This window comes from Haliaeetus albicilla, chromosome 1 (genome assembly GCF_947461875.1).
Source record: "Haliaeetus albicilla chromosome 1, bHalAlb1.1, whole genome shotgun sequence".
NCBI lineage: Eukaryota > Metazoa > Chordata > Aves > Accipitriformes > Accipitridae > Haliaeetus > Haliaeetus albicilla.
The window spans coordinates 31,785,292-31,811,061 of NC_091483.1; the positions used below are offsets into that span (position 1 = coordinate 31,785,292).

Below are 25,770 nucleotides of genomic sequence, written 5' to 3' on the forward strand. Positions count from 1 at the left end.
ATAGCCTAAACACTGGAGGGAAGGCAAGTTTTCTGTAAAGTTGCCTCTAAATTTTATAGAGCTGTGTGCAGTGTTTTCCTTTGCTTGTGTAAATAAAGGTAGAAAACAGCAGTGCATTTGCCTAGTTAAGAGATACTCAGCTAAGGAGAGTCTTACCAGGCTGGTGTTATCATGAAGTAATTGGCCATGTTATAGTAGACAGTTAAGTATCCCATGCTGAAAGTGGAGACTGCTGTGTGCCAAGGCTCAGTACCAATAATGCTTGCCAGAGCAGGCAATATTTCCTTGAACAGTCTCAACTTAGGAAAACTATTAAATGCTTCTAAACAAGCATTGCAAAGTATTCTAGATGGGCAGTAGAATGAAGTAAAGATAGCAAATAAACAGGAATTGGCCAATATTGAGTTTTCTATTGTTACATGTTCTACAGTGTTCAATACCATATTTTCATCTTTCATTCCACCTTGAGAAAAGATGGAGAATCAGAGACTCACCGAGGTTGGAAGTGACCTTTGGAAATTAAGGGACCTTGTCTAGTCCAAAGGCCATGTCCAGTTGGGTTGTGAGGATCTCCAAGGGCAGAGACTCTGCAATCTCTCTGAGCAACTTGTGCCAGTGTTTGACCAATCCTCATGGTTGTCCTGTCACTATGTACCACTGAGCCAAGTCTGGCTCCATCTTCTTTACTCCCCCTTCCAGATATTTGTACACATGGATGAGGTCCCCCCTGAGCCTGCTCTTCTCCAGGATGAACAGTACCAGCTCTCTCAGCCTCTCCTTGTATGACAAATGCTCCAGGCCCTTAATCATCTTCCTAGGTCTTCACTCCAGTACGTCCATGTCTCTCTTGTACTGGCGAGACCAGCGCTGGACGCAGCACTCCAGATATGTCTCACCAAAGCTGAGCAGAGAAGAAGGATCACCTTCCTCAATCTGCTGGCAATGCTCCACCTAATGGAATCCAGGAGGCTGGTGGTCTTCCTTGTCACAAAGGAGACATCACTGGCTCATGGTCAACTTGGTGTCCACCAGGACCCCCAGGTCCTTTTCCATAAAGCAAACCTCCACTCAACCAAAAAAAACCTGAAGAACAAGCAACTCAAATGATATCTATTCATGTGTACAATCACAACTTTCTTTTACTGACTATGATTCAGAAGAAGAAAACATCCAACAACCACAAAACAACTGAGGACAGATAGAGAGTTGGGGGATTGTGTTGGGTTTATTTGTTTGGTTTGGTTTTTTAATTATAATTAAATTTGCAAACATGAACAGCCAAAATTTGATGCCAAGAACTATTAGCCACAGGCAAGGAAATCACCAGGACTTAACAGCTGGTTGTTTAGCATAAAACAATGAAAGAAAAAATAAAAAAAGGAATTTCAAACAAGTAATCTGTGAATTGGTGTAGTTCCCCTTTTTACTCTTGTTTGCAAAGCCACTCATACGGCTAGATGATGCGAGTAGCTCCATGAAGAAACAGGTACACAACTGAACAGACCAACACACACTGAACCACAACTCAACTTTTGCTTTTAAGTTTATTGCATTGTTATATTAAGCATTTATATTTACACATAATTCTGAATTATTTAGTTACAATATACTGAAACTTTCATCATGATTCAATTATTCACTTACAAAGACCTTCTACCTTCAAACAGAGTTAAACCCGATTTGCTTACAGGCAGTTTTTGAAGAAAAATAATTACTGACTGAAAATGCATGCAAAAAACTACAGTAGTTAGGTTACTAACATGTCTCTCCTGACTTTGTAACGTTCCCTCAAAACATGAATGCTATACGTGTTGTATGAAAATTAGTTGGAAGTATCACAAAATCCCCAAATGATGATGGAACGGTGCCGATTTTTCACTACATCAAGTCTGCAGTCAAATATACGTATGTATATGTGCATATATACCTATGTCTCTCAATGTACATGCATATGTGTGCATGTGTAGAGAAGTACATATAAATACATACACATACACACACTTACACACCAAAGATTCTAGAGGTAAATATGCAGGCTTACAAATAAAACAAAATACAAAGATACCAGTATGAAATAGTCCTAAACAAAAAAAGGTAATAAATATTCAGTGAGATATATGGCATTATTATAAAGTGCTCTACTAAAATCTCACTTATTAAAATAACGATAAAAATTATGTTCCTTTTAGTTGATCTATATAATTTGGTAGAGCCATTAAATATTCATTATGTATCAGTGACTCTATGCTTCCTTTTAAATTTTAAACAAATAGATAAAAGCAGAAATTAAAAGGCAAAGCAGCTAAATGAAGCAGTACTATCAGAGCCTTTCAGGCTTTTGTCCTCAAATTCATTAACTGCAAAATTTCAAACCCTAGAGCATATGGACTAAGAAATATAATTCCAATTAAAATTATGAAACTAAACAAAATTCAATTTGATTTTAAGAACAATGAAAAACTGTAAAGTTTCTATCTTACTTTAAAAGAGCGAGGTTTGAATTGCAGAAATTACTGTACACCTCATCCTGTGCATTCCCATCCTCTTTCCTCATGCATGTGCAATATAGCTCCACTGAAACCTAGTCTCTAGGTCTCATTTCTCCACATACCACCTAATTTCAAAAGCAACCTGGCTCATACGTTACCATATCTTGTCTAGTCTGCTTCCACCCTTCTGATTTTCAGCCAAACTCACAAAAGGGTACATCTACAAGAGTGTAAACATTTTAAACAGCTTTATGCCATTTCTTCTGTACCACCATAACTTTAAAAACAGAAACGTGGTAGTATTGAAGAAAAACAACCTCGGGAAGTAAAGTCAAAGAGCCCCACAACATGAACCTGTCTTGCTGAATTAATAAGAAAGCCAAATATATTTTCATATTTCAGCACAGCAATTTTGGTTTTCTTTCCCCCTCTTTTGTTGACGTTCCTTGTTACAATTGCTTTACTCAACCATGGCAATTTTTTGTGATTTTCCCCATGGTTTTATGGATGAACCTGTCCTTTGTATCATTAAAAAAACCCAACAACAACAAAAAAACCAACAAAACCCCCACAACAACAAAACCAGTAAATGGTTATTTTTAATGTCTACTGGAAAGAGCACTAAAGACTAACAATTCAGCCCTGACATCCCAGTTGAATTAAATAGCATGGAAATTCAGTTTCCTCCAGGAATCTGATCTGGCCCTGAGAGGGCCCCCTTCTCTGTTGTGCAACTCTGCTGGAGCGAAATTCACCCTATGCAAACGGTTACCAACTCTTCCCTATCTGCCTAAAATTGCTCCATATCATTTAAGGCTTAATTTGAAGTTAAGTGGGACTTAGCTGGTGCACAGGTCTTGCGCTGACTCTCTGTGGGGAGGACAAATTCATATCCAGCCACAGAATTGGCTATGTCTCCTGGCTCGCAGTAAATGCATAATGACAGCATTGTCTCTCTGCTCCCTTGCAAGAACTGAGAGATACTGAGCTGCCTAACAATATTATATTATTCAACAAGATATTCCCTACTTCCGGAGAAAAAAGAGAGAAATAAAACCTAAACTAATAAAAATCATAACAGCTGAGCAAGAAAGTAAGTTTTCGGTACACTACCTGGCACACCACCAATATACATACTCATGAGCTACATGGTAAAGAATGTACTGAGAGAAAAAAACAATGTCCTCAGTTGCACTTCAGTTTCCCTCATTGAACACCAATCTCACATACTTGATATAAACCACTGTTACCTGCAGAGTCAGTGCAATTTCCCCTTTCTAAGGCACTTAAAACTACCTAAAACCTGAACTGCAAACATAAGAGTGTAACTCCTTGCTCCCTTTTTTTTTTTAAGAACTGCTCTGACATTTCTATCCTGTCAAACACACCTTCACTAGCAGGTATTTTTGGCTAGTGTTCTGGTATTACATGAGTTAAGGAAGAGTATCCCATTTACTTTTTGAAGTGGCATCTTCTAAACTATTCTTGCTCACCAGCATAGCCACCGCCCCACTTAACTACTTTGTAAAAAATCTCTGTCCTTTGCAGACCCATCAGAGATTTAACTGCAAAGGCACAGGTACATGTAATTGTGCAGGAGGCTTCATGTATATGAGTATCAGATAAAAATATCAGTTGTTGAACTATATATTCTGTGTAATCTTATCTTTGCTTTGAATTCCTTCTAACGGAGCTGAGCTGCAATACTTCTAGACACACTTTAAAAAACCAGCACAATAAAGTGATCTGGATCGCTGAAGCTGATCTCCTTTTATTTGTTGAATAGCAGCAAAACCAAGACTTCTAATACCAGGTATTTATTTTTATGGACGTTTCGCTTATACTGAAGCAGATATAAATGTGGGCATAAAATCATGAAACCAATAATAATGTGCCAAGTGTAGAGGTAAAGGCACTGTAATCATTTGGCTTGGGTGCAATTCCTAATTCCTATCTTTTTATGAAGCAAAACCCTAACTGATAAATGCTCCAAAAATTAGTGTACGACCCCCTCCACAAGTTTTCACGTCTCTCTTCCATTCTAGAAAATCATAGATAAATATTTTTAACTAATTATTTAACATGGACATTTTAACCTTTCTTTCTGCTAAGTACATTTGTTACACAAGATGAGCTCCAAGCATCAGATGTTGATAGAGTGAGCATGTTTCTTGCATAGTGGCTTGTCCTTCTTGGAGAAGAAAGTCTGACCCTCCAGACTGTCACTACATACCTGAAATGGGATAAAAAAGAAAAGATCACTCAATTCAGATGAATGTATGACACCATACATTATTCAGAACGCCAAATCATGGCATTGTTCTATGCAAAAATATATTCAAACAGTAAGAGTTATTACCTTTTTGTTAGAGATATTCTTTTTGATGTAATACTAATGGTTGATGTAAGCATAACCTTCCTTTCTTTAAGTAAACAGGTTCTTGACTGGGAGCAGAGTTAGGCTCAGCATTTAAAAAAACCAAAACCATCCAGTCATTAGGATTGGAGGGGGTTTTTTTTTGTCATACAATATTAGCAGGTGATACTTTGGCTACAGTGCCTTTATGTCAAAAGCACTCTTGCTACTTTAGGAACACCGCCCATTCCTGTACGGCCTTCAACGCTTGCTCCGAGGAGGTAAACATCAAGGGTTAAATGCTAGGACACATGGCTGCAATCCAGGCCAACTCCTCTGGACCTGTGCCAAAGGCTCACAATAGCAACACACCTTCCAAATAACTGGGAAAGTGCTTTTTGTTTGGGCTCAGAGGATTGAAAGAGGCTATAGCTGTTAACTCCCATATGGGTCAGGTTAGCACAAGCACTGCTGCCATGGGTTTGTTTAAAATGTAGACTAGCTTTACTTACTGAGCATACAAAGCAAGTGTCATGCCAAGTGTGGCCCAGAGCTTCAAGAAACCTGTCTCCAGCTTCAATGGGGAATTCACAGCCATGGCACATAGTACCGAAGAGGGCATAGTAATCTGCAAATAAATACAAACAGATTTTAAAGATGAAGCACATGCAGAAAAGCAAGACTGACCCTTTGAAACCTTTGTGCTTTTGCTTTCAATGGCAGTGGGTTTGCGCTTGTCGAGTTTTATAATACTGGGCACACTGAATAAAGAGCTCCTAGATCGAAAGACTGGGATGCCCTCCTTTCCTCGCTAATTCAGTTCTCAGCCCCTTCCTTATCCTTTCGAGTGAGCAATGCTTCCATCTTCCTGGTGTTTCATTTCCTTGAGATCAATAGTGTGCTCGGGAGGGGAAAGGCACTCCTTGCAGAGCACCCATGCAGGCTCTACATGCTCCTTATGTTATCTCCATCTCTGCCTTGAAAGCATACCTTGGCTGTCCACATGACAGACCTCCTCAGTGAGTAACAAACTCCTGCCTACATTCTGGCACAATATTTACCCCAGACTGCACTACACAAAATCATGTAACCATTAGGCTTCTGTCCTAAACAGACTCTAGCAATTTGGATCAGGTCAGAATAGTTTTCTAGTCACTGGAGTTTATTACATGGCTTAAAGAAAAAAAGAAAAAAAAAAATCAAAACACAAAAAAACCAAAACCCCCACAAAAAACCCAAATCAAAACCAAACCAGAGGCTTTAGGCAATACATTTATTGCATTTAACAAAAAGTTTCAGTAGGGTGTCAGGATGGTTATTGGTGACTGGAATCACTGAAGGGGTATTTGCACCATTCATTTTTAGGCACAGAATTGACCTGGTGCCACTGGAGGCTCCCCTGGAGTCAGCAGAGAAAAGCTCCTTCAGCAGTCTCAGAGAGCAGGGACCAAAATGAAGGGCATCAAACCGTTCATATTCCCCACCAACTGCAAAGCTCAAAAAGAGAGAGCAGGGCAGACTAGGAGGATAAAATATATGTATAAAGTTGGGTGGCAGGCACTGGCACCCACCCCCATCCCCATGGTCTCAGTGTGTGACACCCTCCTCTCTGTGCATAGAGCCATCTCAGGGGCTACAAGTCATCACAGCCCTTCGCTGTCCACCTCTGCAGATCTAAATTTGACCCCAAGTTGTCTCATCTTTTCCACTTATTTCAACTCTCAAACACCCCATTCTAAGAAGGAAATTTTTTTTTCCTGCACAGAAGACAACAGCATTAGTGCTATAACACAAGAGAATTTGGGATCAGCACACTACCATGGCAAATACGTAATGTCATGCAACTCTACGTCTTCATAAGATGACCTACAGACAGTATGACAACCATAATGAAGCTTTGGATTCCATCCTTAATAGTAACACCCTCTGCCTCTGACAGGGAAATTAGTTGCCAGGGGTTGTTTTCAAGGAGACTTATAAGGAGTGGCAAGTGGGGTACAAGGAGATTTTGTTTCTCTACTAGATTATACAGATCTGCTGAAGCTCTAGTGCTTACTGCAGCAGAGCCAATAGAGGCTTATCACGTGTCAAGCCCAAGAGAAAAGTCCTGTTTTGGTTTAGATAGTGTTTTGTATGATGACCTCAAAAAGCATCATCATAGGAGGCATCTCAGCTGGACAGGGAACACAAGTGCTCTGGAAAAGCAAAACCCTTGATGGCTGCCAGTGGCAAGAAAGAGCTTCACCAATCGCCTTCATTTTCCATGCTACAGGGATGGATTTGCAAGTGTTTAAGCAGAAAAAAGACAATTTAAATGTCAAGTAGTTGAACACATCTGTGCAAAACCCCTGAAGGACACCGTCTCATGACCATACTGTTTCAGCTCTTTGCACTCGTGTTCATACAGAATCTTTCACTGATATTTTCCTGGTGCCAGTAGTTAAAGCCTTTTGTAAGATGGCCTGTGGTTTGTGTTGATAAGTTTATTGGCTTTTCTTCTGAAGAAAGGGCAATAGATAAGGCAGAATGAAGGGCATCAGCTTTCTTTTGCATGCTTGAATTGCAATACCATAGAAGCCTTCCAAGGCAGACTTCTGGTACAGTCACATATCAATGCTTCCTGCACACAGCATTTTCAAAACCAGGTTACTAACTCTGCACTTAAAAAAAGTTCAAAGTTGTAGATATCTACACTTTTCATTTAATTTTTAGCATCAACATCCAAAACCAGAACGTTTTGCATATTAAACCCTCTTAATACTATTATAATTTCTGATACTATTATAATTTCAAATCCAGATTTAAAATTAGAACCCTCCTTTGCACTAGGAAGAAGGAAAGTTGGCAGTGACATTTACTCCTCATTTCTTTAAAATTAGTCATAGACTCTTAACTCCAGCTGGACTGAAAGTCTTTGAGGAATGACTATATCTCAAATTAACATCTAGTTAGAGAGCCAGAGCCATTACAATGTATCACTGCCAATAACACCTCACAGAATGTGTCTACATTAACTTGTGCTAGCAACTTTCTATCTCAGAAATAAACTTTGCGAGAAGAGTAGTATTCTTGACATTTTATCCCAGTGTTTCCTGCTCACAGTAAAGAAAAGTGCACATTTGTGCATGGGAGTTCTAACAGTAGCACAAATCAATGCACCGCACAACATACGGGTCATTTGGTGGCAGGAACAAGAATTCAACATTAGCAAAACAAACCCGGTCACAAGCTTTCCACACAAAGGGGAGTTATCGATTCCTCCAGTACTATTTTTGAATTATCAAATAGTTCCAAGATTAGGGGCTTCAGATTGCTTCAGGATGAAATTTCACCATGCTGTCACACTGGAGGATGCTGCTTATATATCCGTTTCCCCTGCTGCTCCACAAACTCAATAGGAGCAACACATTACCCTACTTGTGTCACTGAGTTAGCAATAACCTACTGCATCCTTTCCTATCAGCTAACACCTCATTAAAGCTGCTCTGCCAGAGAAATTTTGGATAAATTTTGCCTGCTTTCCTCATCCTTTCAGTACCTAGCACTCTCCGTGGCACTCACTGCGAACAACTGTGGAATCAACCCAGAAGGAAATCTTAGCTCCAAACAAGTCACTAGGATTTTGGGCTAAATCTCTTCCTGGTCAATCCACTTCCACCTCTAGTTAAACTACAATGCTCCTTACAGTAGAAGGAAAAACACAGAAAAGGTCTGACAGATAGTTCTAACACTGATGTAAACAGCATGCAGTGTGAAAATAGACAATTTTGATACAATTTTATTTCTTTTCCCTTTTGCGGGAATTGTTTTACAAATACTATTTCTTTCCTAGCCCAAAAGGGTACATGGAAAGTTTTAACAAACTGGGAAACCAACATAAATAAAACCTTTTCATATTAATAAAAAAAAGATACAATTAGCTGGAAGTGCTAAAAACCAAACCAGAATCCCTCTGAACTTCTAAGCTGCATCTTTCACATAATACTGCTCATCAGGCTTTTAATCGTATCACTATATTTCTCCCAACAGCCTGATTTTTTTATCCCAAGCTTATGTTCAACAGATGTTATCCCTGATCCTGCAAAAAACTTCCTGGGCAGACTGCTTACTCTTCGAAGTCCCTCCCAGATGTGAATAAGGTTATTCAGAGTAAAACACATTATTCCACTAGCATTTGCTTGGTTAGTAAATAAGCAGATTTACATAAACTCCAGATTATTTTAAAGCCAGCCAGAAAGTCACCCTAAAATTAATACTTTGCTATATCACTGATACCTATAGCTGAGGGCTTAACAGGAACAACAAGCAAAACCAGTGACAAGAAGCCTGCTCCTGCCAAAGCCAATGAAGAAATTCTCACCAAATCCTCCTGCTGCAAACTCAGAGTGTCTACAGCACTTGTTGCTGCTTTGAATTGACATATCAAAGTTACATGAATTTGCTGGGACACTTCTTCTCAAGTGAAGCTTGAGAAAAAGGAATTACTATTTTTTTCCAACCTTATTGAGCTCTGCTTCCCTGCGCAGCCGCAGTAAACTTTGGTTGTGTTGCTTCTTACCCGTCTCACAGTAGGGATCGCCATCTTCTAAGTGGAAGACATTATTGCGGATGGGGTTATGACAGGCCACACATACGAAGCAGGAAACGTGCCAAGTTTGTTTCAAAGCATTTATTACTTCCTGTGGGGATTAGAAAAAGTGATACTAACACATTATTTTGACGTGATGACTAGACTGTGGTGACCATGCCTCCACACTTGATTCATTTCAAGAATACTTTGTTTCCTACTGCTACTTTGAAAATGGGTTGTGCATGCAATTTCTGATGTTAATCTTAATGAGGTGCTTTATTTATGGCACATCTTATTTGTCGTAAGCAACCTTTCATTTTTTGGAAGGTTCAACGTAGAGTTGGACAGATTTAACAACTCATTTGTTCACCTTTTCCATCTTAATTAGGATCTCACCCATAATGGTGCCCTGAAATAAGAAAAACAGCATCTCTGATGTCTCCTCAAGTCTGTGAAGAGTTAATCAGAAGGCATCGCATAGAAAATTATGACTGCTCTGTGTTGTTTTGGAAGACAATATAGTGCCAAATATGACTTGAGAATTGCGCTGCCAGAGCCCTGCGTGACCCCAGTTACACAAGAGTCCAGACACATTGCTGTCTGCAGTAAAGCAGCGGACGATCAGCTGGCAGGCTCAAATTAGCAATATTAATGCCGAGTAGGATAATGCATCTTTCTATCTATGCTGCCACTGGGAATATTTCAGTATTTCACATCTAGCTAACCAGCGTGTTCCTCACTGCTCAGCTCAGCTAAAGACAATTATTTATTCCCACCCCCCTTCTGTATAAAGCTGCCAGTTAAAAGCATTTTGCTCAAGAAAATCTAGTAATCACAACAGCTACAGAACAGCTTCATGAAAACAGGAGTTGAACTTGGAAGAGCCAAGGAGACTACAGCAACTTTTCTCAAAGAGTCTGAAAAGGCTCAATAGAAGAGCCAAAAAAATATCCTGTGTGTGACGGGAGCTGAAAAGGTATGTCAGAGCATGTCTGGAAGAATGCAAACTGGGCCAGATAAAAGGGGATTTCATTACAGAGAAGCACTGAACACTGTGGTTATTGTTCCCACTGAAAAACAGGCCACTTGCTGGTCACTTACCCCAAGAATCTTCCTCTGGCACTTTGAACACTCAGGGGCGAAGAACTTCTCATAGCAGACCTCACAATACAGCGCCCCTTTCTCTTCCACAAACCCAATGTAAGCCATGGAGGTTTTGCAATGAGCACAGTTAAACTCCTCTGGATGCCATGACTTCCCCAAAGCCACCAAGAAGGGTCCTCTGATTAGAAAGAAGAGATTTTGTCAGCAAATGCCCTGGCTTGGCTCCTGCAAAAGCTGTTAATAGGCTTAACCTATGATACCTCTGTGCCATTACTACACTGTTCACAAACATATACTGCTCCATCCCTCTTTCCTCTGACAGGCTCTAAGAAAGCATCAAGCATTGACTGTATCTATTCCCATTGAACTATCTCCCAGAAACACCTGACCACAATAAATACTAATTCTTTTCGCTTCACTGCATTTCAGAAATCTTATTTTAGAACTACATTAAATACAGTGCTGAAGTGGCTGCTAGGGAAGAGGAGAAGAAGGATGTTCCCAGTTATTTCCATCTATTGCAGAGAGGTATTTGACTCAGTGATAGGATCAGCTGTCTTTCAGCGTGCATTTATATCAAGGCCACAAATGTTCAAATAGACTTAACTCCATTAAGAGCCAATATCATCAGTTTCTTGTGAGACAAATTCAATCGCTGTCCTTATCTGACATGTTTGTTACAGGATAACCCATCCCAGTTGTTGGGGGATTTTGGGGGGGCTGGTTGTTTTTTTTTTCTTCTTTTCCTTCAGAAGCTAGTTAAAATAGGACCATTTTCTCCAAATACAGAGCCTCCTCTATTATTTGCAAACACAAAACAGTGATGTTTTTAATAACATGTCTGGCTAATGCAACAAGGTTAAGAGACAAGATAAACCTGTCCATTTCTCAGTCAACAAAAAATTCTCAGTTTGTAACTCGTAAATCCCAGGCATATACCATTGTATCTGTATTCATTTGAAAACATATTCAGCATGCTAATTTCTTTAATGAACGTATTTATTCTAATGAGGTGCCTCCAAGGTCCCAACAACACTTAACCTTCCAGAATTTAGGTTTCAGGTGAACTTTGTGGTTCAAGTTCACCTCCCTCACCAGATTTCCCATTTTTGCAACACCAGTAAAGATGCCATTCTTTCATTAATGCATCACTTTTTTTCTGATCTAATACTTCACTGCAAAAAAAAAGTGTAAGGTACTAATATCAGCACCCTGTTGCTAAACATTTTTTTGGAAACAGAGTAAGCTACAAGAACATTTTTGTGTAAGATAAGATTTTCATATGAACAAAGCAACAGCAATAGAGAAGAAAAAAAAAAACAACTTACAATTTGCTTCCAGGGTTATACTGACTCTAAGATGGGAATATAAGCAGGCAGAGGACAGAGGACAACTTCATTGAGAGTAGGGGGTAATTATTTATTTCTCTTTTACATTTTCTCTGGAGATGCTATGTATTTTCAACAGGATAAAAAGTCAAAGCTAAGGGACTCAAACAGATTTAGGACAACTCACACACCTTCTGAGATGATGAACACATTTAATCTGAAACAGTTTCTTCTATTCACCTCTGATTATTGGAGAGAAAGCAGTGAAAAATGGCTCCTGGAGAGCAGCTCGTAGCCCTTTAAGGAGGGAGCTGTGGTCGAGCGCAGCTCTCTGGACCCCGCTCCCAGCGGATGCCTGAGCAGTGCAAATACTGACCTAACCCGATACCCCTCCGTCGCTCTACAAGCACCTTTTTACATCAATGCCCTTTCAGTTATGTACTGATCAAACAATACAAGCCCTTATGTACAACAAAGTGCTCTCAGTGCGCTGTGTCAGCACAGGCTAATTTAACAGATTCATTAACACGGGGCTGACACCGAAGAGACTCTCCCAGCTCCAGGTAGGATTGAGTTTCTGGCCATCTGCACTGAAACGATAGGCTCAGTTAGCTCTGCAATGGAAAGCAAGTTCGCTAGTGACGGGAGGGGAAGGAATTTTTACAACATCTGCTGCATTTAGCTCTCCAGAGTTTACAGCTCTGACATGTTGAGGTTAGCCATTCAGGACAGCGCACAGGAACCCAGACGGATGGGGAACAGCCTGAGAGTGCATCTACAGAGTTTCTTTCCCAAAGTCCCCAGACAGCTGTGGCCGTGCCCTGCACAATGTCTCCGAGGTGTTCCATTAGCAGGCTGGCTCCCTGCGCACACGTGTCCAGAAGAACGCTTTCTAAACACAATTTTACTTTTAATCAGGCCATAGTTTAAACATGTCAAGCTGACGCTGCAGTTTAATGATACTAGCGACTTAAAAGCTGCCCCAAAGCACGTGGAAGAAAGAAAAAAAAAAATAAACACCTGCCACGTAAAATACACTAAAACACGATATTCAGAACTTGGAGGTGTTCCTGGTCTCTGCGTATTTTTGTGATCGAAACGATAGCTTCCAGTAATGAAAGGTATTTATTTGCTGTATTAATTTGAAAAGGAGTTTAAAGCCCTGATTTGAGTAAGGGGAGCGCATGCCTACACTTGTGCAACCTGATGGGAAGTAGCTAAGGCATGAAATGCTAGGAAGATGGCTGCAGATGGTTTCATCCTTCTTTCCCCATTTAAAAACAAACAAACAAAAAACAATAAAAAAAATCCCACATGTGTCTGTCAACTAGAACATATTTTTAAAGGTGGTGCTAAAAAACCATGTTCCTTCCACCCAAAGATATGGGATGATCCGAGTGGCAACAGTTGGCTATGAACGTGCCTCTATCCCAGGCTACTTCAACATGCTTAAGCATTTCTGAACAGATTTTCTGGTATCACCATCTAGACCATGTGAACCAAACTCACAGATGGACGCAAATAGTAGTAATTTATTTTTACTTTTTTTTACAAGGGATTCTGATGTATTTGCAACAGTATTTACAGAATCTTATCTCCCAAAGGATCACCAGGTACATAAATTTGTTAGCCACCTAAAACATCTGGGTTCTGCATGTAGCAATGATATAGGGGCAAATTGGAAGGAGAAGTAAGTAATGTACAGGGAATATAATTGCAATTTCACTATCTTTACGCTCGTAGCAAAATATAACTTCATCAGTATGGTCATGATGTATTAGTATGCCAATAATCTAGCTTCTGATGTGGTTTTTATTATGACAGCAAGCCAGAACTGAAATTTGGGGGTAGAGAGATCAAAAGGATTTCCACATCTGCTAAGTAGGTCAATCACTTTACAGTTAACCATACAACAGTCTACACGCTGGAAAGTTTCTTTTTCTCCTCACTTGAAAATGTCATGATATATAATTTCTGTATAGGAGATGTTGAAGGGAAGCACCATTCGTACTTTTTCCCTTTTGCCTTTAAAAGCAATTAAGCTGTATGAAAAGGTGACAAAGCCAAATCATCATTCACAAGCAGACATGCCAAAGAATACGTTTTCAATGGAGATCCAGGGAAAACACATTTGGACTTCAAAGGAAGAGCCAACTCTGCACTACACCACTCAGTACGATTGCCTGGGAATCAGAAACCTTCATCAGGAAATGTCAGAAATTTGTCAGACCATCTCAGCAAGTAGATGATGGGAAATTTAGTTTTCCTCCAGCTTTGATTCTTTTAGACATGGACAGAAAAGCTTACTTAATGAAGCTTTGGAAAAAACTGGAATCTTCAGACAATCACTGTATGAATAATTAAAGATATATTAAAAAGTTATAACATGTCTCTAAGAAATGGTTTTGCCTCAACCACCCGTGGTTATTCTATGCCTGAGTGTAAAGTAACCAACTCCACAACGCATTTTGGCTTCAAAACAGATGTACAATGCAGTGTCACTTGATCCTCCTCCTACCTTTTCATAGGTAATGCTACCACTAAGGCCATGAACTGTAATTATGCTAAAACTTGAATTCAAAATGCCATTGCAATCTTTCAAATCCACTGTATGCTGTGAACACAAGGCATATTTGGCATTGATTAATGCACGTCAGCTCATCCTCAAATGAAACAATGCTTGCTTTTAATAATTGAGGTGTCATTTAACGTATGAAGAATTATAAGGATTTAAACACCACCAGCAAATTACAAAGAAGTTAGATGTGGGTATCAGTTACTATTCATGAAGAGGTGTCACTTACAATAGGTGACAATGGCTTAAGTACCGTCAAGTAGGGCTCTGCGGTTTCTCCTCATGCATCCACTAAGGAGCAAAGGTTGCTCCATGGACCAATACACTCCCCTACTTACAGGACGGCAGCTCATCTCCTTTTTAATGGTGATCGAAGTGGGAAGGCAGGGAGTAGCAGCAAGTGATTTAAGGGCTGAGAGGAGAGGTTGGCTGCTCAGGAGCGATCTGTGGACTGTGCTGCAAGACCCCACGGCACAGAGCATCAGCGAACCCGGCTAAACCACAGGTGCTGTAAAAGGCACTGAAGTTTCTTGCATAAAAGATGCAGCATACAGTGGATTTGCTATGTTCAGTTTTAATTTTAAACTGATATGGTAGTAACAAACAGGAAAGTGCATGGTTGCTTGCATATTAGTTACTAGACACAAATCCAAAGCCCGGGAAACAAATAGGTCAGAATACTGAAGACAGACAGAATGATTATACAGGCCAAACTGTTCAATGAATCAGATTAATCTCATCCAAAAGTGTGTAGACCTTTTTGATATTAATCATCCATTTTGTGGTGAAGCAAAAAATCTGGATTAGAAAAGATGCGCACCTGTGTTGGAAATTTGTGTAAGTTTTTCTGTCGCTTCAAGGGAATTCAGATAATGTATTTTTATCACCTTGACATATACAGTGAAAGTAGGAAAAACTTCTCTAAAACATCACAGATCAGTTAGCAAAAAGTCCTCTAAAATTAATCCAATGTTAATTGAACTGGTAGTGAACTATCAGAACAGAAATCTAATGAAACTAAACAAGCTGGACTCAACTGACCCCTAGAGATCAAGTGATTGAGTTAGCTGCATCTTCTGATGCAGAATCCAAGCCAGGGCTCAAGAGGCTGCAAAAAGCCATGGTAGAAAGGCTGATTTTCTATTATACTGAATGAAGTTTGTACAGCTCACAGAGCTCCTCATTTTTCAGAACTCGTTTTCTAATCAAACAAGTCACTTTCTTTAACTGTGGTAAAACATAGTGCAGGCTCTCCTACTTTGTTCACTGAAAACATGGGACATGGATGAATAAAAACTGAAGTGCTACCATGCATTACTTTGCCCTTATAGTTCAACACCACAGATGACTGAACAAGCAAGAAGAAAACATTTTAGAAGAATACATTTCTTCCAATAATCCCAGGAAATCTCTATTTTAGGGAAGAAATAAAATGCAAGGTAGATGAAAATCAGGATGATTTGCACATTGACATGAAAAGTGATTACAGTTCCCTGGATGAGACAATCATGACTAATAGTCAGAAATCACTGACTGAACATTGCAACCCAGATTCAATTCTTCCTCCATATGAAATTCTGGCTCACGATAGCATATCTTAGGGGATCATCAGAATTTATTTAACTTAATCTCATTTGGAAAACTCATGTTTGTATTGCTTAATCTTTTCTACTCGTGTCATACAAATTAAGCACACTAGCTACCATAATACCCAAAGGCCAGAGAGCCCACCAAAGAAATCTACCACTGCAGGAAATTACTATTAATCCAGTCCTAGCAATGTTAAACCTCTATTCCTTGCTTTTCTTATATGGATGGAGCCTGCTATTTCTCTTCTTGTCAATTAGAAATTCTTGTTTATAAATCAACATTTGTGACAACTTAGTCTTTATAAGACTATACTCTCTGATTGGTTCCCAATTAGCTAATCTCAATTTTATTGGAATGGGTGTATAAGTGAAAACTAGCTTGCTTGCTTTTCTTTGGTTTTATTTTTGCTCTATTCCACCCAGCTTTCTGGTTCTCTGTAAAATGTGTTGTAAGGCTGTGACTGTTAGCAGTTCACAATATTTTTCCTCCATCAGTACTCTCACTCTCAGTTTTGTTAGATAAACCATGCATGAAAACAGTGTTCTGCATTATTGAAATGAAGCCTTAAAACACTTGTGACTAAGGAATCAAAAACCACAAAAGCAAAACAAAGCCCTGCTGTCAGAGAGCCTGCAGGATGAATAGAATCATAAAATTGTTTAGGTTGGAAAAGACCTTTAAGATCACCAAGTCCAACCATTAACTTAGCATTGCCAAGTCCACCACTAAACCATGACCCTAAGCACCACATCTACACGTCTTTTAAATACCTCCAGGGACGGTGACTCCACCACTTCCCTGGGCAGCCTGTTCCAATGTCTGACAACCCTTTCAGTGAAGAAATTTTTCCTAATATCCAACGTAAACCTCCCCTGGTGCAACTTGAGGCCATTTCCTCTCATCCTATCACTTGTTACTTGGGAGAAGAGACTGACACCCACCTCGCTACAACCTCTTTTCAGGTGGTTGTAGAGAGAGATAAGGTCTCCCCTCAGCCTCCTTTTCTCCAGGCTAAACCACCCCAATTCCCCCAGCTGCTCCTTATAGGACTTGTTCTCTAGACCCTTCACCAGCTTTGTTGCCCTTCTCTAGACACGCTCCAGCAACTCAATGTCTTTCTTGTAGTGAGGGGCCCAAAACTGAATGCAGTATTCGAGGTATGGCCTCACCAGTATCAAGTACAGGGGGACGATTGCTTTCCTAGTCCTGCCGGCCACAATATTTCAGATATAAGCCAGGATGCTATTGGCCTTCTTGGCCACCTGGGCACACTGCCGGCTCATATCGTCAACCAACACCCCCAGGTCCTTTTCTGCTGGGCAGCTTTCCAGCCACTCTTGCGTGGGGTTGTTGTGACCCAAGTGCAGGACCCAGCACTGAGCCTTGTGGAACCTCATACAACTGGCCTCGGCCCATCGATCCAGCCTGACAGATCCCTCTGGAGAGCCTTTCTGCCCTTCAGCAGATCACCACTCCCACCCAACTTGGTGTTGTCTGCAACCTTACTGAGGGTGCAGTACTCAATCCCCTCGTCCAGATCATTGATGAAGATATTATACAGAACTGGCCCCAATACTGAGCCCTGAGGAACACCACTTGTGACTGGCTGCCAACTGGATTTAACTCCATTTACCACCACTCTTGGGGCCTGGCCATCCAGACAGTTTTTTACCCAGCGAAGAGTATAGCCAGCGAATAGATACAAACCTAATGACTTGATTACAGTGCGCACACATGGGAGTACGCTTTCCTGCTGGAATATGCTCTGCCCTCTGAACCAACGTGTCTTGCTCATTTAGCTGAGGTGCTGTCGCAAATTTTTCACTCGGGGCAGTTGTTCCAGGTGGTTTAATACTGTTTGATGTCCATCCGCTGGCAGGAGCTGGGGAAAGAGTGCCAAAAGCATTTAGAAGACCATCTTTCCGTACCAAGTAAATTATGAAATGCAAGCAACCAGCAACGTTCACCTAACATCTTTGTACAGTGTATGCCAGTCTACTTAAAGGAACAAATTAGAAAGCACTTATTTTCCCCTCCTCCCCCACCGAGTCAGTCCTACCTACTTTATGAAATGTCTGTGAAATAACACAGAATGGTTTTGGCTAACTTGTAGAGGTAGTGGACAAATTTTAACATACTAAAGAAGTTGGGCGAAAGAATATACAACCTGTGAAGGCATTATTTTGCTTTAGATACAAAAGCTGAAGCCAAGAATATCAGTGTATGAACAGACAGGAGAATATGACATACCTACTCAAAACATTTTACAGTGAGTGCAATAGATCATATGTTATTACTAACAGATTAAACAAGAGCACACATTCAATACAACATGTACAGGAACTTAAAATATAGTACTGCATAAGGAAAACATATTTCTAAATCAAATTTAAACACTAGTCTAGATCACTAGATACTGCCAATCTGAAGCACTCCAAAGTCCACATTTGCATCCTCTTTATAAAAGTTATGACACAAATAAAAACCTGATGTTTTCAGAAATATATCCATCCACACACCATTTGTGCTTAGGTTTTTAGAGTTGTAGAATAGACATAAGCTTTTACGGTGTAAGAAAAATGCATTTACAAAAATGAAAGGCACAGATGATACTGTTACTAAGGGTAATGAAGAAACAAACAGTCCTCTGCTTTTCTTTCTCCTCTATTGATATATGCACCTTGGTAACGTACAAGCTACAGCAACATGAGTTTATGGGAGCAGTTATTCCTGTCAAGTGGAGAATTCTTCTTCTTTTTCAAGTACGCTAAAAAACCCCCACATTTCCATAGCCTTTTGTTTGTAACCACAGGCAAGAGAAACCATGAGTGTTTACTCAGTGTCCTTGCCTTAGTGCAGCCGTACTAGATCTTGTAAATCAGAAAGCGAAATTAAGATCTGAGTGAAAACTCACAGAGAAACAACCAAGTAATGACAGACATCGGACAGCGCAGGATGATGCTTCTGTTGCAATGACGCAGCTCTCCAACACAAGGTCAGGGCATTGGTACGTAGCTTTGCAAAAAGACTAGTTTGTGGAACTATTAATCTTTGTGCTAGTCTTCCTCTTTCATATCATCTTCCAGGGAAAAGATGAAAAATTGTTTATCATTATCTGCCTTAATGCAATGCTGATCAGCCTCCGCCCTACAGAAAAGCTGCAAATACCTTTCAGGTAAAACACTGCATTCCCTGCTCAAATGGAAGTAGCATACTAATTCACAGAGAAGATAAATTTAAACAACAGTGAATACACAGAAAATTCAACAGAAATGCCAATCCCTTGCTATTTACAGAAGTAAGATAGCCACACACTACACAATTTAATCAAAACAATCCAGTGAACTTTAGTTAACAAAACCCCCCACTACTCATGTATTTGTAGGCTAAGGCAACACAGCTGGAAGAAAAATCCTTTTTAACACCACTACTTTTGTACTATAATTATGACTGGTATTAAATCCACTGATATGGGCTCAATACCTACTTTTGCTTACTCTTTCTCTGTATGAAGCAGCAATATAGTCATACACCTTTTTTTTGTCTAACTGGTTTTCTCAAATCAAATTCTCTTAAATCAGGTTATTTCAAGACTGACGTATTTTTGGATCCTTTTCAGTATCTGGAGTAGCAAAAAGTATACCAGTTCACTAGGGGGGTTTTGTTGTGGTTTTGTTGTTGTTGGTTTTTTTAAATACAAGACTATTGATTATATTGAATGTATAATTAATTAATTTGCAATATTTTGAAAAAATGACATCTTGATTCTAGAAACATTCAGCATTCCTGAGTAGAAAGTATTTAGGAGTAGAAGCACTTGATCTTGAACAAGTCACTCTGCCACTGTAGTTCATTTTAGGCTATAAATGCCTGCTAAACTGAAAACATAGGAACAGATAAAAATGGAAAAAGGGGCAGTAAGTGTTTGAAGACATGAACAAAAGTGGTTTTGATTAATAGCACTTTCCTCATCTGTCACCACACATGGCTTTCTAATTTTCAGGTCCCATTTCATGAGAAGACAAAAATACACGCTAAAACCAAATCTGTTTGAAGACTGCTTTTGCCATAAATCAAATTGCAGTGCAGCTTCTAGTATATTGCTAATTTCTGTTTGAGTTCTCTGCTGAATCCCAAAGCCCATTCAGACACATCAGCTAGCTCTTGTTTGCACTGCATAGTTTTAAAAAGTCCTGCTTGATTAAAAGGGGGGAAAGAATTACAAACATCATAATTATTCCTTTTCTTTGGTCTCATTACAGCTTTCATTAATGCTGTTCTTATGAATGATGCTTTTCTGAACACTACCCAACTCTAAAGTTACTACTGGTGAGGAGTAGAATTTGTCTACATAAACTTTCTCTACAGAGTTGATATACAGATCAGTCATTTCCGAGTTATTCAAAGCACTAAAAAGGAAGAGAAGGAGATAGTCCATCCATTTGGGAAATAACTTCAGTCTACTAATGACCCTATGTTAAAACAAAACCTCTCTTTTAAGCAAACCATAATATAAACCACACAAATTAGTACTGTGTTAAGCAAGAGCTACGGCCTAAACAAAAACAAGGTGGGCATTTAGCATTGAGGACCAGTGAAGGCAAATTGACCCACTCCACTTCCACTGAAATCGGTGAACTCAAGTTCAACGCCCAGACCTTCAGCAGACGCAGGACTCCCAGGGGATCACAGCCACAATGCAAACAGAATAATGGGAATAACAAATAAGCCCTAAGCCTTCAGATACTTCTATATTTGCCAGAATATTTTTGGATACCGCACAAAAACTAAGTTCTAAAAGGCTTTTCGACTGTCATTTGTAAATTTATGTCACTATTTGGTCTACTATAATGGGAACAATATCTAATTGATCACTGCAGATGCCATAAGCAGCTAAGAACTGAGACAGAAAAGGTTGCCTTCTGCTCAAAAATCCTTCAAAAGCAAGACCCTAAAGCATTTTATTAAATGCTCTCTTCTTCTATCTCGAGGCCACTGTAAAGCCAGGAAGCTCCCTGCCCATGCTTACAGTTTGTCCCCACAGCATTCTCTCAAGGGGTATTTTTCTCTTAGCTGGTATTCACTTTAAGACTTTGTTGGTCTTGCACAGGATTATTCCCCTCTATTCCTGTTCTGAAGTGGACTCAAGTTTCTTTCAGTTCAGATTTTTCATCCTAAAAATAAAAAGGAGTCAGTCTGCTTCTACTGCCTTTAGATCCATACTCTTGTTAAAGAAAATACACCAGTAAAGTATAGTAATAGCCATTTCACCACATTTATTATACTGGTTTCCTTGTAAACCTTCTGCAGTTGTTCTGCTAGATTTTTTTTCCACCATAGATCATTCTCCCTTTCTTACCGCTTGATTTGCCTCAGTCTTATCTTCCTCATTCCCATCTGAACACCAGCGGGAGGACAGCTTTTACTGCCCACTTATGTCTTTCCATAGGCCACAAACATGCCTTTAACACTCCAGTAATTTTACCAAAGGTTCATTACATCCACTGCAACCCACGGAGCATTTTTTTTTTTGGTGGTGGTGGCATTTTTGTTTCTTTGGTTCAGTTTTTTATTAAAACAAACAAACAAACAAACAAAAACAAACCACAAAAAAACCCAAAACCAAACACTATTAGTTCCCTACTTAAAATCTGTATGAATTCTCAGTATTTTTTTCCAACGATATTCCACCTCTTGTAGCTACAGAATTTCAAATATTAGGTCTGTTTTCTTGTTTAGAATGAACATTGAGGTTTCCCAACTGTCCCTTCTACTTAAACAGCAAGTTTAACACTCCTGTACTGGACAAGATGTTTTTAGATGTTTTTTCTGCAAGCAGAGAGGAAGGGGACACTCTCAGAGTTCATGCATTCTCCTCTTCTCCTTTCTCTTCCCTATTCAACTGGAAACCCTTCAGACTGAAACACAACCACATGATTTAAAGAAAAACATCAGGCCTGGAAAACTTATGCAGGTGTTTTTTCTTGCAATGAGCTTTTACCAGGGCACACCAGTAATAACAAGGTGGGTACAAATTATTACACTCAATCTAAGCAAAGGCATCTCAACTCTTGGCAATCATTCTGAGCACTCCTGTGGTTTGTGCTTTATACTTTGCTTTTTACATTTTACATATATGATTTTGGATCCCATCAGCAGCTCTGTTCTCCGAGAGTGCTGGGGAGGTGCATGCACATTTTTAATTGCAAACAATGACCGCGTGGGGATGGGAAAAGAAACATCTCCAGCTTCCTCACGACACAATCTCACCACATACTTTCTGGGCGCCACCTTTGTTGCTTGAAATGGGACAGAGTGAAGCAACTTTTGTGGATGCTTTGAAGAATTATAAATTATAATAAGTAAATACAATAAATAAATAAAAGAAATAATTTATAAGAATTACACACCCCATCAGGAGCTATTTTACCCTGAATACCAGAGAGGTTTGGGTTCTCCACAAGTCATGAAAAGGTCTCAGTGGCCAAATTTTGGAGTTTTGCAGGCTTCACTTCACCTTTGCTCTCTTTAATTAAACCCTCTAAAGCGCTGTTGATTTGCACTTGTGTATTGTCATAGCTGGCTTTGCTAAAACAGAAAACACTCTGTACCTGACTATTAACTTTCTACTTTATTAGGTTTACCCTCAGTGTTTGCTTTCACTAAACTCCTTGGTATGGCTAGTTTAATATTTAACAAAGTTTTAGGCAAGGTAAAGAACTGGCTTTTTTTCTTTTTCAAAAATCCCAGTGTGACTTTGCCCTCGTTAGTCTAACAATAGGCTGTTCCATCACTGAGCACATGGATAACTGCAAACACTAGCGAAAGGTTTGGAAGACAAAGGGAGAAAGGCGGATACGCGGTGGTGCCAAAGTCACTTTGACAGAGGTTCTCCGGTGCGTAGCAACAATACAACAGCCTGAACTGTTTAACGCTCACTTAAACATAACATCAGACTTCATGTAATATCTATAAATAACAATGCTACTTTAAGCAGTGGGAGTGCCAGAACTTCATTTTAAAGTGTTCTAGCTCAGTGATTTATACGCTGCTATCAAACTACCGTATTATAAATGGAAAATATAAAGCTGCATACATCCAATTTTTCTGACTTTTCTTAATATATCTGTACAATAAGAAATCTTCCTGTTCCTTCCCTCCAAACCAAACAGATGGCCGGATGAAGCAACGTGTCTGAAAAGCTCGGCTGTCAGCTCGTTACATTAGCCGTATATAACACCCCATCCACTCCCAGGCCCGCGTGAAATCACACAAGTTCAATGAAGAAAGCTACAGGACAAGCAAAAGGGGAGGAAAAAAATGAAAAACCACACAAAAAAAAAAATATCCAAACAACCAACCCACCAAACCCCTGTGTTCAGCAGTTCTCCTTTTGTTTCCTATAGAGTCTTGGAACTGCAGTCAGAGCTAAACCCCCACCACTGATTAAAGGCAGAACAGGAAGGATTAAACCATTATCATGTCTTTAAATGACAGCAAAGGCTGGTATGCGCCCCGTGGAAAATCACAACAGGTGCCACCCCAGCCCAATTTCAACAACCCCTGCAACTCGAGGGGCTAGTTCCTGCGCTAGCAACCAGCCTTTCAACCGGAAAGGCTCTGGCTAAATTAGCTGTAAAGCATCTTAATTAAAATGAGTATGGTGGGTTTGGCTTACTTAGCCTGTCTCCTTGTGATTTGTTACATCACACACCATCACAAATTTGGCACAACTGGCATTGCTTTTACCGAAACCATGCCTGGAGGAGAAAGGGAAAATGAAGACCTGGATGATAGTGTTTCATTTCTCTAGAGTGATAGTTTAGAAACCCATTTGGTAGCTTTCTGCAGATAACATTTGCATCCCTTGCTCCTGTTCTGACCTCGACAGCTTGACTATGCCTATGGAGAGCATGACTGCCCAGTCTCACTCACACGCAGATTATCGCCAGTTTTATGGAGCTGATGTTTAATGTTCAATAGCAATAAGAATGCATTTACCAGAGAAACATTGACTTTTCATTTGTTGAACAAATATTAGGCATAATTCTTGGATGTCCTACACCTGTACATCTGAACAGGACACATCACTGCTCTGAGTTGGTGCTAGCAAATGAAGGGGAACTGATCTGGTCAGTCAGTCTGTGACAACAGGCTAGTTGCTTTTTAACAAAACAAAGACGAGGAGCATCTGATTTTGAAAGTCGGTGAATATTCCCACTCAATGGGTGTGAAATAATCACAGAGACAAATAATCTCTTCACCTCTGTTTAAATGACTAAAGAAAGAAGCATGCATCTATCTGATTTATGTATGCAATTAGTTTAAGCGCACAGCTTGGTGCAACAGCACATGAATTTAGCAATACCAAATCACAGGAAAATTGTCAAAGGTCATATTTGTAACAGAAAGTTGAGTTTCTGTTTAGCAGATCCTGTAGTGAGGTACAGCAGGTCATTCTGCCTCCAACAAGTAGGTGGTACATTTCTGCATCTTTACTATGATCTGCCCCCTCTTAAATACAAACATTCAAGTTTTAGAAACTTATTAATTTTTTTCACCATGTCTGCCGGAGTTACAATTTCATACTACCATCAAATTAAGGTTGACATTTATAAATTACTCTTGTTTCACAATGGGTTTTGCTTGGCTAAGTGACTTCACATTACTTAACTTGTAAGAATAAATTCTTGTGGTTTGCTGTCACATGACGATATAATAATTTAGATTAGATGAAAAATTAATAACAGTCCATACACCAGGATCAGGAAGCTTTTGTGTTTTGACCTGTCAATCATATCACTTTTATGGACAAGGCTTTCTGGTTTTATGAATGGTGACTGCACCGTGGAGGAGCAATATTTAACAACCCTTTTTAGTGAAAAATACTGGAACTGTTTATGTTTTGGGACTGCTTCTAGTAGAGGCCTTACCAACAATATAAGGATTTGCCTTAACAACTTGTAGCATTACTCCAGTTTCTTCCCAAAGTTCAGACCACGGCCCTCAATGGGCACATAGGTCCTTGAACTCCTAAAATACTCCTGCCTTTAACTTCCTGTTCTACAAAGGAAACAAATTGGGATGAGATGGCCCTAAAAACAACACTGCAGAACTTTATGAACAAGGTGATGCTGACACAATAGATTGGTTGCCTTTTCCATGCAAAAATATTACCAAAGCCAATGGGGCATCAACTTCAACTTACCCAGTAAGTGTGGCCTGTAAGGTCAACAGAACTGAGATGGGGGCTGGGGTGATTACAAATGAAATACAGAAAAACAACAGGACAAGGACAGAAAGTGCCACAGTCCATCCCTTTGTGGATGTGGAGCAAAGCCTTACTTTTTCATTTTGCAACAGCACAATAAGTCTTGGTGTCTCCCTCCCTCTCCCCAGCTTCATACTGTTTGACCTCGTGGCCAAACTCCCCAGTCTGATATGGTTTGGATTTTTACCCCATATTTCTTAGCAAACCTCTACAGAATAAGTCACAAAGAGGAGACAAAGACCCAAACTGTCAGTATGTGCAGGACAGGATGTCAAATCACACCTAGGAGCAGGCTTGTATTTTTTTCTGCTTTTAAAGTTCTGATATTATCGAGGGAATAGGAAATAGGAAAAAAAAAAAAGCACAAGACAGCACACTAAGGATAACTCCAGAGATGGTAAATGCAAGCCTACCAAACACATGAAAACAACTGTAAGGAAATAGCAGAATTTTTCAAACAAAGTTGCCTGGGGAGCAGTTTTCTATG

At 39.7% G+C, this 25,770-nt stretch overlaps 1 protein-coding gene across 15 annotated transcripts in view; it reads right to left on the reverse strand.

Annotated features, from left to right (window-relative positions):
* Positions 1-1,525: 1,525 nt before the first annotated feature.
* The window catches only part of PDLIM5 (PDZ and LIM domain 5), a 134,035-nt gene continuing 109,790 nt past the window's right edge, over positions 1,526-25,770 (reverse strand). For all 15 annotated transcript variants that reach the window (XM_069784339.1, XM_069784331.1, XM_069784325.1 and 12 more), the window contains 5 exons: positions 17,720-17,894; positions 10,517-10,697; positions 9,404-9,524; positions 5,358-5,473; positions 1,526-4,722 (listed from right to left, as the gene is read on the reverse strand). In XM_069784339.1, the coding sequence (XP_069640440.1) occupies positions 4,633-4,722; positions 5,358-5,473; positions 9,404-9,524; positions 10,517-10,697; positions 17,720-17,894 (683 nt within the window). In that variant the 3' untranslated portion in view covers positions 1,526-4,632. The remainder of the gene's footprint in view (positions 4,723-5,357; positions 5,474-9,403; positions 9,525-10,516; positions 10,698-17,719; positions 17,895-25,770) is intronic.